The 14,671-nt window shown below is 42.2% G+C and overlaps 1 protein-coding gene across 15 annotated transcripts in view; it reads right to left on the minus strand.

The window, feature by feature from the left end:
- baz2ba (bromodomain adjacent to zinc finger domain, 2Ba) overlaps nt 1-14,671 on the minus strand; it is a 68,111-nt gene that overhangs the window by 3,797 nt on the left and 49,643 nt on the right. For 4 of the 15 annotated variants that reach the window (XM_023154708.3, XM_012916962.5, XM_012916958.4 and 1 more), the window contains 20 exons: nt 13,967-14,189; nt 13,377-13,469; nt 11,619-11,680; nt 11,278-11,343; nt 10,518-10,583; nt 10,256-10,300; nt 9,975-10,007; nt 8,005-8,070; nt 7,534-7,674; nt 6,974-7,228; nt 6,369-6,592; nt 4,897-4,971; nt 4,588-4,819; nt 4,433-4,495; nt 3,889-4,033; nt 2,734-3,557; nt 2,387-2,639; nt 2,091-2,246; nt 1,747-1,907; nt 1,307-1,635 (listed from right to left, as the gene is read on the minus strand). In XM_023154708.3, coding sequence (XP_023010476.3) covers nt 1,307-1,635; nt 1,747-1,907; nt 2,091-2,246; nt 2,387-2,639; nt 2,734-3,557; nt 3,889-4,033; nt 4,433-4,495; nt 4,588-4,819; nt 4,897-4,971; nt 6,369-6,592; nt 6,974-7,228; nt 7,534-7,674; nt 8,005-8,070; nt 9,975-10,007; nt 10,256-10,300; nt 10,518-10,583; nt 11,278-11,343; nt 11,619-11,680; nt 13,377-13,469; nt 13,967-14,189 — 3,512 coding nt within the window. The remainder of the gene's footprint in view (nt 1-1,306; nt 1,636-1,746; nt 1,908-2,090; nt 2,247-2,386; nt 2,640-2,733; nt 3,558-3,888; nt 4,034-4,432; nt 4,496-4,587; nt 4,820-4,896; nt 4,972-6,368; nt 6,593-6,973; nt 7,229-7,533; nt 7,675-8,004; nt 8,071-9,974; nt 10,008-10,255; nt 10,301-10,517; nt 10,584-11,277; nt 11,344-11,618; nt 11,681-13,376; nt 13,470-13,966; nt 14,190-14,671) is intronic. The other 11 variants (XM_076883990.1, XM_012916963.5, XM_004543379.6 and 8 more) reach the window with 7 other exon arrangements.

A 14,671-nucleotide genomic window follows, 5' to 3' on the forward strand; every position in this document is an offset into this window, starting at 1 on the left:
GGAAGGTTATGAGAATCAAAATAGATACACATATGGGAACGTGTGGGGTTATTTACACACAAACTACAACCCGTAACCAATAAAACTAAGGCTGCTGTGTAAAATGTGAATAAAAACAAAATGCAGTGACTTGCAAATAATTTTAAGCTCGTGTTTATAACGTTCAGGGGCATGATCACAGCATTTTACTGTTTATTTTAAGCTCTATGGTCATTTTTGAATTTGATGCCAGCAACATGTTTTAAAAAAAGTTGAGACAGGACAAAGACTGTGTGTGAGACGCTGTAAAGCGTCGTTAGGTTCAGTAGTGAAAAGAGCGCTGATGTGAGGCTGAGTCTCTAAGAAGTCATTCAAGATGGACTGAGGCAAAGTACAAAACTGGTCTCTGGTGTGACAAATCTTAATTTGAAAGTCAGAAATCACTGACTGCAGGCTAAAGAGGGTAAGACCTACCCAACGTCTTATGGTATGGGCACCATTAATGCTAGGGAAAATGCACACAATTTAGAGCAACAAATGCTGGCAGTGTGTCATTCTCAGGGAACGGTTTGCTTATTTCACAGCTCAGAATCAATCTGTAGTAAGATCCTGGCTACAACAATCCACACCTGTCACCCGCTGAAAACATTTGGTGGGCCTGAAACAAAGCTAAACTTTATGTCAAGCAAAAATGGAAAGGTGTAGAAAAAAATTAAGAAAACAGACAAGTTTCAAAATGTGAATTTATCAGTTTCTCGACATTTAACATGTTCCGTTTTTAACTAAACAAATTCTTTTTAATGAGTTTCAAAACACGGCATTTTGTTTTTATTTAAAGTCCACACAACTTTTTATGAAAATGGGTTTGTAGTAAACTGTGTCAGTTGAACCAGATGCTGTAAAAAGCTCCATCTGGGCAGAGACAGGCATGACGTTTTTGGGAGTATAGAGTGCTGGGGAGAGGTACACACGTTTTTTTTATCATGTTAAGGGGGACGCTCATGCAGGAAGGGTAAGTGTATGCTGAATAGCAGGAGCTGTAAGTAAGCCTATAACTGAGGTTGCTGATGCACAACACCATGCAGATGATTTTAGGGGGAAAAAATGGCAGTGAGTGGAGCCCCTCCCACACAAAAAGCTGCACAAGACAAAAAGGAAAAAAAAAAAAAAAAAAAAAAAAAAAAAGCAACAGGCAACCACAAAAATCTGCTGTGAAATCAGCAAAGACCCTCACCCTTTGAGTAATATGGGAAACAAAAAAAGCACACATAGAGAGAGGAAAGGGTCTTAGTGGGAGAGTGGGGAGCTGGTTGGAGAAATGACCTACCCTTCCCTGTCAGCACTAGTAGATGGGGCGGGGGCAGGGACAGTGACCGTACCCACATTATCCAGCCTGATCTGAATGGTGGTACCTAAGGGGCTCCTCAGGTACCTTCTCTCGATGTTGCGCTCCAGATCAGCCAGACGTGTCACTGCAATGTCCAGCGGGTTGTCCGGGTGACGCATCACCCCGCCCTTCTCTCCCCGCTCCTCCAGATGCTCCTTGGGTTCCTTGTCTCCCGTGTTTGTCGCCGAGGCCGTGGATTTGGTCAGGGGCTTGTGCTCGTAGTACACCAGGTCCTCACGCTCAGACTGAGGGTCCGGGTACGTCCAGCCCTGTGAGAGGAAATGAGCTGTTGAGTTTATTGGCCTCTAAAAAAACATAAATTTCACAAACAAAATATGTAGAAATATTTGTGCTAGTGTGTTAGTGTGTTACTATTTCACCTTAACCTGCAGGCTGGCTGCGGTGACCTTCCTCTCCAGTTCCTCAACCTGCTGCAGTATAGCGATGTCCATTTCCATTGCTTGCTCCTCAACACACCAGCCCCGCACCGACTCCACACTGACCTGGCTCTCCTCCAACTCATGGAGCTCAATCATGGCCACTAGATAAATTACACAGCAGACACATGGGTTAGGCAGTGAAAGACAGTTGTTCATATAAACTTCAATAAACCTCACTGATACAGTATTAGCAATTTATTGTGGGATTATAAGGAAACGCTTCTAAGCATGAATGAATCTGAGGCACATCATTATGTGCTCAGAGGAGCTGTTTCCAGACTTACCGTCTCTGTGTTTGGTGCAGACCTGGGGGATGATCTCCATGTATTTCTGCATTTGTCTCTGGAGGGCCTTCTCTCTGATTCCTCGGCTGTGGAGAGCATTGACAAGAGCCCTGAGCTCTTCGATGTCAGACACCCGCCACCAACCTGTCAGCATCTCTGAGCACACGGGTGTGAAAGAAAGAAGATGTTTTGTTCAGTTAAGACATGTTACAGTCAAATCAAACTGGGCTTAAGTAAGGATAGCATTGGCTGATCTCATTATATATATACAAAATAATACATCGAGTGTTGCTCACCTTCTGGGATGGGTCGTGGCGTGGCGTGGTCGAGGGATTTGGGCATCTCCAAGGCGGGAGAGGGCATAGAGCAAGTTTTCTCAATGCGAGGTAAAGGCGATTCACTTTTACTGGAGACACTTGCTGCTGTGTTGCCCTCTACAGAGTGACTTGGCATGGGGCTAGGGCTGCTGCACAAAGGCAGGCCGGGACTTATCATTCCACTGGGCCAGCTTGCGAAAGAAACTCCTAGCAAAGAGACACCTGACTTAACCTGTGGAGAAAAGAGGGACAATAGAGGGGTGAGGAAGGTGGTAGTGCACAAAAGGAAATATAATAGCAACATGTTTACCAGCCAGGATTCTCACCTGCAGGGTGGATAGTGGGTAGCTGAGGATGCCAGTTGGGTGGTGTGGGCTGGCAGAGGCTGAGGCAGCAGAAGGGGTGAGAGGGAGAGCAGGGGATGGAGGTGGGGATTTGGGTCTGGCTGGGGTGGAGGATGCCTGAGGAGACACACGGGGCGGTCCTGGTGGTGTTGTGGTGAGGGAGGAGAGGTCACAAGGGTTGCGAGGGAGCAGACTGAACCAGTGCCCGCTCCTTTCTGTTAGCACTCTGAGCAGCTGGTCGTTTGCTTGGAATGAAAGGTGTGGCGATGGAGCCGGGGATGAGGTTGGAGGAGTGTTCCCTGGGCTTTCACGTGCAGCTGGCAGGCACGGGGCAGATAAAGAGGATGAAGCCAGGTGAGGGATGTTTGTTGTGTCGTTAGCAGTCACCATGGAGGGAGCTGTTGCTGCCGCTGTTGCAGGCTCGAGGGTATTGTGAGTGGGGGAGGACGCTGACATAGTGGTTGTAACAGGAGTGCCTAGGGTACTGCCATTCTGTCTCACATGGGGACTCTCCTTGTCTTCTGCCTTCACAGATTCTTTACCAATGTCCTTGCTGACTTCTCTGAGAGCGCACAGCTTGGTTACACAGCCTGGTTGCTGGTAGAAGAGGGTCGGGGAGTTTTTCTTCCCCTCGTGTTTCTTCTCCTCCTCTTTCTGTTGCTCCAAGTCCTGTGTTCGAGTGCTCTGCCCATCGAGGTTGGTGGGTTTCTCCTTCTGCAACTCAATCTCTTGAGGTTCGTCTTTGACCTTGACCTCCTCTGCTGCTCTCCTCCTCCTCTGTCGCTCCTCCTCCAGTTCCTCTGGAGCTGCAGAAAAAAGGAGAAAAACGTACTCCAGTTAGAAAGTGAACTACTGTAACACTGAAACTGGATCCTGATTATTGGACATTACACTAATTCGCTTGCTTTCGGAAGACAGGCAGAGCTGTGTTATTAGTGTTGACAGATGCTATCTGCGTATTTCACTCGGCAACAAAACAGCTGAACATGCAGCTACACGAATTATAAAAGGTCTTTCTTTGTCTTCTTGCCGAGCATGTTACCATTACACATTCATTTTCCAAATATTCTCTCAGATAAGCAAAGTGAAGCGTATACGTATTCAGAAAAAAAAAAGTGGGCGGTGTACTGCAACAACCTTCTCCACTCTCCATGGCTTCAATGAAGACCCCTCCACAGTGGGGCAGTACCCAGTATCGGCGGCGGTACCGATCCTGTCCATACATCATAGAGCGTAGGGAATGGGATATCTCATACAGCTTTCTTCTGGTCTGATGATGTTGCTGCAATTGTACAAAACATACATGGAAATTACAGACCTTCAAAAACAGAAGAAATCTGCCCTACCGGTTTTTGTTTTTTTCCTGTGCGACATATGAAGCATCACATAAGATGCTAATGAGGTCATTTATCAAACTAATTAGTGCCTTCATTAGTAAACAGACCTATGGCAACACAAATATCCACACAACGTACAAATCACATTGTAGTTTTCGACACATTTTGCAGCTTGAATTCCAAAGTCTAGCATTGCAGGTGTCTGACGTATTACTTTTATTGCAGCAGGAGATTTTTCTTTAATCTCACTTTGTATATTCGAGTATATCCCACATTAACTGGATCAATCAAACACTGATTTTCATGCACTTTAAAGCATTTAAACGTGTTCAAGAAAGACATACCTTGGCCATTTTTTCTATTTGCTTCTCCAGTTCCTCGACACTAGTAGCATGGTCAACTTCATCCTGATAGAAGGAACAAACAAATACAGGAAATGTCTTTGAGCAACTGCACAAACATTTAGCTTCTTATAATGAAGCTGGCTCTATCACCTTACCTCATCATATGTCTCCACTTTTCTAACCTTCTTTAGTTCTTCCTCCTCCTCTTCCTCCTCTTCCTCCGGTTGGTCGTCACTGTCATCGTCGTCGTCGTCGTCATCTTCGCTGTCTCCACCCAGTTTCCTCTTGCGTTTGGTGGCCGAGGATGGAGTGCCAACAGACTGGTTCTCTTCCACACCCATGCTGGCTTCCCTCTTTCCAGTTCGTTTGGCATAAATGGTTCTCAACCTGTATAAGGACACAGGAGTTTAGTCTGACCTAGTATGGAGAACAAAAACATTATTTTTAGGGTTAAGAAATCTTACTTCTTCAGTTTTCCCTCCATAATAATCTTGTCTTTCCTCATATTTGCCATCTGATCCAGGTTCTTGTCAATCTCACTGCACGAGGAAACACAATTCTGTTAATTATAGCTGTGGCAGTGTACATCCATTGTTTTAGGTAATCTCGGAAACTAATAAATATAATGAGTAAAAGTTCATGGGGGCTGGCTACCATTCACAGCTCAAAAAAAAGCTTAATATAACAGCTGGTATCCCAGAGCACAAATTAATACTTTTATTATTTCCCTACAATAAAAAGGACTGCAAATTACTGCTCCCTGCTGCAGCTTTATTAATTGTTCTCCACCGTATCAATAAAAAAATAACATCACTGGCTCAGATATAATTTCAGCGTTAAACAAAATAAAACCACATATACCGCATTAACTAATTTTTTCCAGTGTGTGGTTGGTGAAAAGGACTGTTAGATTTTTAATTTTGTCTCAGAGGAAGAGACACATCCTACACTGACATATGGTAATGTGCAAAAGTCTTCTTTCTTTTATTCTATTGAAACATGTGCAAACATACATAGAAAAACGGTGTATGAGGCAACAACAATTCTAATGAATGACCACGTTTATTCATTCTTTAACACAGCGTGAACTCTCTTTGGCAGATTTCTTGTCATTTCTTTAAGTTGTCTTTAGGAATAGTTCTCCAGGCTTCTTGTAACACATTCAAAGTTAATCTTTGGATGTTGGTTGCCTTTTGTTCTGTTCTCTGTTCAATAATGACTAATGTTGAGATCCAGGCTCTGTGGAGGCCAATCCATGACTGTGTGTTTTTCGAAGTATGCTTTTACTGCATTGCTGGTGTATTTGGTGTCACTGTCATCAAAGATTATGCTGCTGCCCATCACATCCTTTCCTGATGATACTGCATGATGGATGAAAATCTTACCATACTTTTCCGTGTTCATAATTCCACCAATTTTGGGAAGGGCCCCACCAACACCATCACTTCATCAAACCCGTTGACACTGATTTTCAGTCTAGTTCTTGTGTAATTTGGCAGACCATAGCATTTTATCCCGATTCCTCTTTCTTAAAAATGGCTTCTTGACAGCCACTCTTCCACTGAGACCTTTTTTGATGAGGCTTCAGTGAACAATAGATGGATCAACTGAAAGGCCAGATACACCCCTCAGGTCCTATTCCTTGAGGATATGACTTTCAGATACTGTTCATTTTCTTTAGATAGTTTGTTTGGGGATCACCTTGTTGATGCAAAAAATACTATTTTATGTCATTAAAGGCGTGTTACCTTTGTCATTTAACTAAAAATAAGCTGCTAGTCTTTTAGAAACCCTGGAGAATTATTGCTCAAGACTACTCAAATAAATAAATAAAAGAAAGCTTGGCTCCTTGGAAGTGAAATATGGAGTATTTCCACAGTATTGTGCAAGACTTTTGCACAGTACTGTGAAGTACTCAAAGTGGTCAGTTACCTACCTGATGACAGCTTTGCTGCAGGCCAGCTCATTAGCCAAGAACCCCAAAATTGAGGCCTTCTGAGCAGGCGTGTGAGCCTGAAAGGCCTTTGTCTTCAAACTGAGAGCCAAAGGAGCCAGATCTGTATTTCCACAATGGGCTCCCATGTACATCTGCAGCACCTCGGAGACATTATCTCTGTTGATGCCAACGTTAGTCAGGTGGTCCCCCAGCATGGTTTTTGTCTAAGGATAGGGAAGTTGATGATAGCAAATAAATTATATATATATATATATATATATATATATATATATTTTTTTTTTAAATAGATGAAAATGTACCCAAGCCTTTAACCTAAAAACAAAAATATCACATTGCTAGTAAAGGCATGGAGGCATCAGCATTAAAATAATGTCAAGTCAAGTGTAAAAACACTGATTTTGAAGTCATTCTAAATGACTTTGTGCAAGATCTTTATAATCCTAAAGTTAGTCCTAAATGTATATGATAAAGCTACATATGGTGGCATTGTTAATGTTTTGTATCTTATGGATCATATTTACTAACTTGATTATGTCTCAGCTACAGTCCTAAAGCAGAATCAGTCAGTTCAAAACGCAGCTCACCTTTTGTCCAGGTGGCAAACCAGGATCACAGACTGCCAGAGAAAGCAGTTTGACCAGAAGGTCTTGAACTTGGCCCATGCTGTCCCCCACATTAAGCAAGCCCTCCTGTAGCATTCCCAGCGTGGGCACATCCGTGTTCACATCGAGTCCCAAAACCTTTCCAAAGCCTCGCAAGAACTGCATAAGCATCAGGCAGTCCGACACGGCACGTCCTGGTAGGATGAGTCCGGGAATCCTGGAGAACTCAGGGAGAGCCTGGATGCAGCAATATCAGTAAAATTATGACTCTTTTTGCTCATATTAGGATCGATTAGTGAAGCTAAGAAAAACATGTGTGTCACATGTTATGTGTATGTTCTCAAAATAGTAGTGACAGCTTAGTTTGTGTATTTTGCAGTATGTTATTTTAACCACTTGAGGGCGCACATTTCCACATAAAAATATTCAGTAACGTGGTCTCAGGAAAAACAGTCCACTCAATAATAATAATAATAATAATAATAATAATAATAATAATAATGATGATGATGATAATAATTATAATAATAATAATAAGATACCTTATGATCAGACAGACACATATCTTCATTTGGTTTCTTCAGTTCCCTCGCTATCTCCAGCTCCAGCCTCCGTTGCTCCAGTTTACGCTCTTTGTTCAGACGCTTCTCATCCCTTTTCTCCTGCCGCAAGCGTTCACGCTCCTAGAGAGTCCAAAATTCAAGGGAGCATTAGGAAAGAAAAATGTGTGTGTGTGTGTGTGTGTGAGAAAACAGACAAGAAGGTTTACTTGACTTTGCTGAGCTGTGTTAGAATTCAGCCTAATGCTGCTGTGCATTCAAAGGAAAAGTGCTTGAGGGCCAGAATCTTTTGACTTGGTAAGTGTGCAGAAAAAAAAATGAATGAAGGGAAAGAGCGCACATAAAGGAGAGGAAGCAGGAATCCATCGAGGGAATAATGACTTAGGCTCTTTTTATGGAGTGGACTGTGCGCCCGTGTGTGTTTCTGCATTTATTTGCGTGCATATGGGCTACCTCTGCTTTCTTGCGAGCCTCAACAGCCTTCATCAGCATTACATGTTGCCTCCTCCTTTCCCTCTCCTAAAGGGGCAAAAAAAAACAAAAAACAGGCAAACATTAACAAGCACACGTTGTACATACAGTAGTCAAGGCCAGCCTTAGTATAATTGTGCATTAATGTAAAACTGTGATGCACTAAATTCAGTAGAGGCACCATACTTGAACAAACACAGAACAATGCTTCACATGTATACACTTTCACATGTATGGTGGAAGCATAAGTGAAGAGTACAGTAGTACAATGACAACCAAAAAGCAACACATAGATGCGGTACAAAATAGATGTGATGACAGGCTCAAAAAGAGAAGCAGCTGGAATCGGTGACGGCGCCTCTAAACTAGAGCTGACACAACAAAAGCAACAAAACACTAGTTGCCGGAAGTCATCTGACATGCCACATGTCATTAGAGTTATGATAAAAACAATCAATTCTGCTACATGAATCAATGATATCGCCTTTTTTGGGGGGGACACATCACACCTGTAATATTTAGTAGGGGGTTATAAAGAGGAATGGATTGTGAGGTGTAACTACAAACTGAGCAGTTTCACTTCAGTGGTTTTGGCAGCTTAAGTGTTAGCACAGTATGTGACTGCTGAGGATGAGACGTCTGTGTTGTTCTTTGGTGCATGATACACAGTCTACTGCCAAAGGGCACAGGAATCACTGGTGACTGACTATCATTTTATTTGATCTCTTAAGGTTTCCCGCTCCTCCATATCAGGCTGTCATTCCCTCTGTGATCCACCAGAAAGACACAATTGCCACTATTAGGGCTTGCCAAGGACATTTCCAGTTCTCGCTGACTAAAATGGGCTGTTTTGTGAGGACTGTTTTGTCATTGTGATAAACAAAACAGGCTAGATGCCAAGCACTCTGCCGCAATATTTCTTTGTGCTTATTTGTTTGATTTATCTACAAATGGAAAACTTGAAAAACGACAGAAAGCCTGTGGCATTCAGCTTCTTCCAATTCATCAAAAACAACGAAGACGTTAAAGGCTTTTATGATAATAAACTGCAATAAATCAAGTGCGATACGGCCACACGAGACAACTTTAAACACATGGGATTAAACGCGCTTCCTAATTTCAAACGCTGTAGTGCACGTGAGGTTGATGCAGTAATCGGCCTGGTCCACGACAGGAAGGCGAACCTTTAGATTCAGCTGCGACTGTGTGTGTGAGTGTGTATGAGTAAGAAGGGCTACAAGCAGGAGAGCCAGGCTAAAATAAAAAGCTACATAGAACCATACAGTCCCCATGGTGAAGATGATTGTATTCTTGTTCTGTTTTTTTCCCCCCCAAAGGTCTTTTTTTTTTAATTCCAAGGTGCCCGCACCAAACTGGTGGGAAATCTGCCTGTAAGTGTCTCCACCATGAAGACGAAATGACTCTCAGTAGCTGTTTTCATTCATTGTGCAGAGTATAGGAACAGTGAATGACAGAGAGGCCGGGATGGGGCAGGTTAAAGTCCAGCACTCTGTGGACTGCAGAACAGATGCACGGACGAACAGACACAAGCTCAACGTCTGAGCCGAAATCGTCAAGCACTCACGGGTAACACAGGCTACTCCAATACAACAGTTAGACAATGTATGTGATGGATGGAAACTCCTCGAGCGCACTTTGAGACAGTGAGTGTGGATTGGCTAGCAGTCTTTGCAATGCATTCTGAGTAGAAGGGGAGGATGGGGGGAGGGGGAAAGAAGCTGCCTGGCCACCGTGACAGGGTCAGTTGTCCCTCAGGACGAGCAGATGGAGGCAGCATACTGACTCTTTCTCTCTTTTGTTGGTTTTGCTGGAAAGCCATGCAGAAGAATGTAGTATGACAGCAGCCAGTGCTACACTTAATGCATTGCTATGACAACCATAACACAACCAGTTACACGATGCAGGTGTTAGATGTACAAAAATAAACATACCCATACCATATCTAGTCTATGCCTCTCCAACTCCTGGCAGAGAGAGTTGGCAAAATATTATGGAACAGAAGTAATATCCAATACCAATAAGCAAGGCGTTTTAAACAGAGAAATACTCACGTACACACACTCACGCATGCCTATATTTAAATTCACAAAGTATAAACACATCCACACACGCACACGCACCTTCAAATTTTTATTCAAGTCTGAGGTAAATGGTTTTATTCAGCAGTAACTATGAGGTTCAAGAGGCTCAGTAAGTTGTTTAGAGTGCCTACCTGTTGTTTGAGCATCTCCGCTTGCTGTCTCCTCAACTCTTTCTCCTTGAAGGCGAGAATGAGAAGATGAGAGAAAAATCAATATGCTTCCATTGTATTAATATCGTGAAAAGTACAAATACAGGCTGATGGAAAAGCCCCACAACACGGTAAATGAATTATACAATTCAATGAACAGGATTTTTGAAGACAAATGAATAAATAAATAAAGGTATATCACAGTTTTCCATATTTTTTCCAAGAGTTTCATTTGTAAGCATACCTTTATACGCTTTTCAGCCTCCAGTATTTTGGCGTTGGCGGCTTCTTCCTTCTTTTTCCGTTTGGCCTTTGAATAAAGATTAAAGTCAAGAATCACGGAGATGTATATCATTCAGGCACATCAAGTCCAATCAGACTTGAGCTCTGCAGCACTTTAACTGATTGTTTGCAGTTTTCTGGTTTGAGCAAAGATTTCATGCTCCTGAATGCCAGTCAAATTTGTAAAACACAGCAAATGAATAATGTATCTCTTTAACACGTAATTGTGAAAATGTTGAAGCCTCCTGTTAAGAGTGGCTTGCCAACCGTGTCAACTCAAAATTGATTTAGTCCTGCTAAAACACTTTGAAGCTCCTACAGTATAATTGTGTGGCCCTGCATATGTGTGTGTTTGTGTGAACGTGTCTGCATCCTTGGATGTGTGTTTGTGTGTAGAAAACGGCACCTTTTTTTTCCCCCCTCGACCCACTTATGCTAAACTGTTACTGTTGTCTGATGAAAAAAAAAAAAGACTTTTCTGTCCAATTTAAATAAGGTCTGAAGAGGCAGCAACAGCCATTTTAATATTCAACAGCCGTCAACCAAGACCAATTTAGCATTAGTTCCATGTGGAATTATGCCTAAGAAGACGCAACTCCCTCCAATGCATGCTGCTGTTCAGTAATGAGCTTTAGGAAGATTAAAACACTATAGACTGAGGGGCTGTAGCTATCCAGGAATGTTCTGCTTAATCAGAGGTGCTGCTGGATCAGATTCTGTACCTCCAAAATTTGCTGCGCTCTGAGTTCCTTCTCCATCCGAATTTGCTGAATACGCTTGATCTTTTCCTGTAAAAAAAAGAAAAACATAATCTCTTAATATTTTAGACATCCCCAGATAAAATCACTTTCCAACCACTCTATTCCAATTGGGCCGGGCAGAAAGTCACAACAACAAGTTTAGCACTACAAGTAATAATGGTAATTGAAAAGTAAGCTTTAAAGGATCAAAAAATAACAATTCAACATTTCCCGCAGTGCTCACAGGGAGTGTGTGTGTCAGGACACTTAGATAAGGAAAAGATGGGAAAAATGCAGTCAGCACACCCACAAAGAAGACCCACCTGCTGCTTGAGAATCTTGATCTGCTCTTTCTGCTTCCTTCTCTCCTCCGCTGCCATGATAGCTACAAGAGTCAAATCAGTGTTACATCAGTGTCTAGAAAAGTGACCTATAAAAACACGGGCTTCCAACTGTATTCATATCTGAGAGACTCGGAGTTGTTCCGCTTTATTTATTTAAGAGGTCTCGCTGAAATCACAATGTATTTTTTTTAGCAAGGCACGGAGAAATTCAGGGACTAAATTAAAACAGAGTACTGTAAAAATAAGGCCGTGACTCGAAAACAATCGACATGCATAGACGACCTCGCTAAAATGGCACATTTTATTTAGAATCTAAACAACACTTTACATCTATGGCTTTAGGGTACAGCAGGTCTCTCACTATCATGTCTCAATCCTAATTTTCTGGACGCTGACATTTGTGCTTATTTTTGGTTAATTTGTGAACATTCATGCTTCACTTATGCAGGAAATCTCAGCGACCTCATGATCACTTTTGTAGGTCAGGTCTGATAATTACAGATGATAGCTCAATTCATCATGAATCGCTTAACTCAAAACAACTCATACAGACACATGGCCACACCGACTGAAAGAGTTACAAAAAAACCTCTCAGAGCTCCTGGAAGGAGCTACAGCTACAGCTCATTCCAGTTTGAAAAGTTATTTTCCGCTTTCATTTATTTGCTTGCTGTCTGTAAACATTAAAACTTGGCCCTGGCTCCTTGTACGAGCCTTCTTCGGTCTGTTGTTGTGGTTATTAGCACTGAAGGGAACTAAGGGTGTTAAATATCCCAGCAGCCGATGCTCTCTTCACGCCAGTAATGACCATCCAACTTTTTCATCAAACTCACAGCAGTAAGGTGGATGAAAATGCTGTCTTGTTTAACAAACTGAATGGCACTGTGATTGGCTTTGTTTAATGCTTTTAAGGAGATCTCCACAATCCAATATAGACAGTTTGGGGGATTTATTGTTTATTACTGTTGTCAAGAGACAAACTGGAGCCCAGCTAGTGCCCAGATCGCCCAAGACATTCTGATCCATGAGAGATCAGCAATCATCGCCCCAACCTAGCTAATCAGTATTCAGAATTACCTTTGAACTTGCAGACAGATACATACACATGAAGGAAAACAAGCTGCCTCAGCGGATTTCTAAGCATTTACAATACTGGACTGCATCTGTCAGATATTATGACATTATGTACAAGGTAAATATCAGCGGGCCTAACATGGATCCTTGAGGGACAAATTCATTAACAACTGGCCCCACACAGATACACAGCAGCTACAGGGTACATCCACAGTTAAGTCACAAGTGGCTGGTATTCATGTTTGGGTCACTCGTGTCAGCACATTTACTCGATGGATTTGAGCTGTCTAGTTGGAAAACTTAAATTAAAAAAATCTAAGTGATCTTCGGGATTGGGATCAAAATTGTTTTCCACTGTTTAAATGTTCTGGTGCATTATACATTTCTGAATGTATAACATGTCTAGCTACATCTCTGAATTTAAGCGAGAGCTAAGCAAACAGTCTTGAGATTGGATGCAATAAAGATTAGAGGAGAAAAAAGATTAAAGCTTAAAAAATGATGAAAACAGTTTTGAACCTACATGCAAACAAAGGCTATACAAGCAATATGAGTTCTTGCTGGGCTTTATACTCTGTTGATTTAGATCAAAGTAGTCTGAAGTGACCGACTGACCAATTAAATAACCTCCGCCAGCATGTTTACAGCCCTGTACTCGCTTACCTTGCTGTTTCCGAGCTTCTTTGGCTGCACGTGCCAGCGCCTGCTTTTCCAGTTTTCTCATCAGTTTCATCTGTGCCGCCTGACGGGCTATTTCTGCAAAGTGGAAACAAAAGCGGTGCCGGTGAGAAACCTCTGTAGTTGTACTGGACATATAAATAACTGGGATCGTTCCTAAGGTTTCATTTATAAAGTTTAGCAATTGCAACAATAAACTTAGAGTGATATATTTATCCGTTAGCATTTTTAAAATACTGCAATACATGTCAAATATTTTTTACATAGGTAGGGCTGAAAAATCAGGTTTGCAGGGCTTTGCTAAGCAACACAAAGGCACAAAAACAAGACATGTTAACAATGGTGATTCATCTTGACAAGTAATTGTTGTTAGTATTATTCAGATAAAGTAGGTGGCTCAAACAAAAAAGCCTGACAAAAAAACAGAAGACAGAAAAAACTTGTCCTTGTGCTAAAAAAAAAATATTTGAAACTGTGACCCCTTCGCTGTCGTTAGCTACCCGAATAATAGCTGGTTGATGAATGGCACACACACTTATGACAAACATATTTCAGGGCTCATTTCCTCTGCTAACCTTGAGCCTCTAGTTTGCGCAGAAGTTTGACCTGACTGGGACTAGGGCCCTCAGGCGCCAGTGGATCGCCTACATTAGGGGGTCGTCCCTTCCTTCGTCGGTTACCTTTGGCACCTTCGCCTGCTAACTGGCGCTCCGAATTTGGGGGACGACCCCTTCGGCCTTCCATTGCCAAAATACGAGGTATGACCTCCTCCTCCTTCAACAGGCTCCACTGTAAACCCTGGAAAAAGGGACAGAAAATAAAGTAGAGAAAGAGAGATTGGGAGGGATGTGGAGAGATGCAACAGTGAATGACTTGCCAGCATGAATCAGTTCATGTGACTAAAGGACAATTAAATCATTAGTTGCTAGGCTCTGCATTCAGCAGAGACTGAAAATGATATATCATTACATTTTAAGTGATTCACAATAAAACACAGGCTAAATAGCAGATTAAATAAGAATTCTGTTTCTCTTGCCCCTCAGCACTGCTGTATTTCTATATTAGCACTTCCTCTATTCTGCTTCCAATTAGAAACACACATCCATTTCCTAGTTTATCTCTTTGTGTCACACACTGACATTACATGGAGTATATCAGTGGTCACCTGTGGAAGTAATGTCAGCTGATTATTACATTTCTCCATGCACAGTGCGAGGTCTATGAACTAGGACTACTGAGGGCTTTGGCTGATTCCTACTCATGCCCTGACAGTGACTGCT

The sequence above is a fragment of the Maylandia zebra genome, linkage group LG1 (genome assembly GCF_041146795.1).
Source record: "Maylandia zebra isolate NMK-2024a linkage group LG1, Mzebra_GT3a, whole genome shotgun sequence".
Classification (NCBI taxonomy): Eukaryota; Metazoa; Chordata; class Actinopteri; order Cichliformes; family Cichlidae; genus Maylandia; species Maylandia zebra.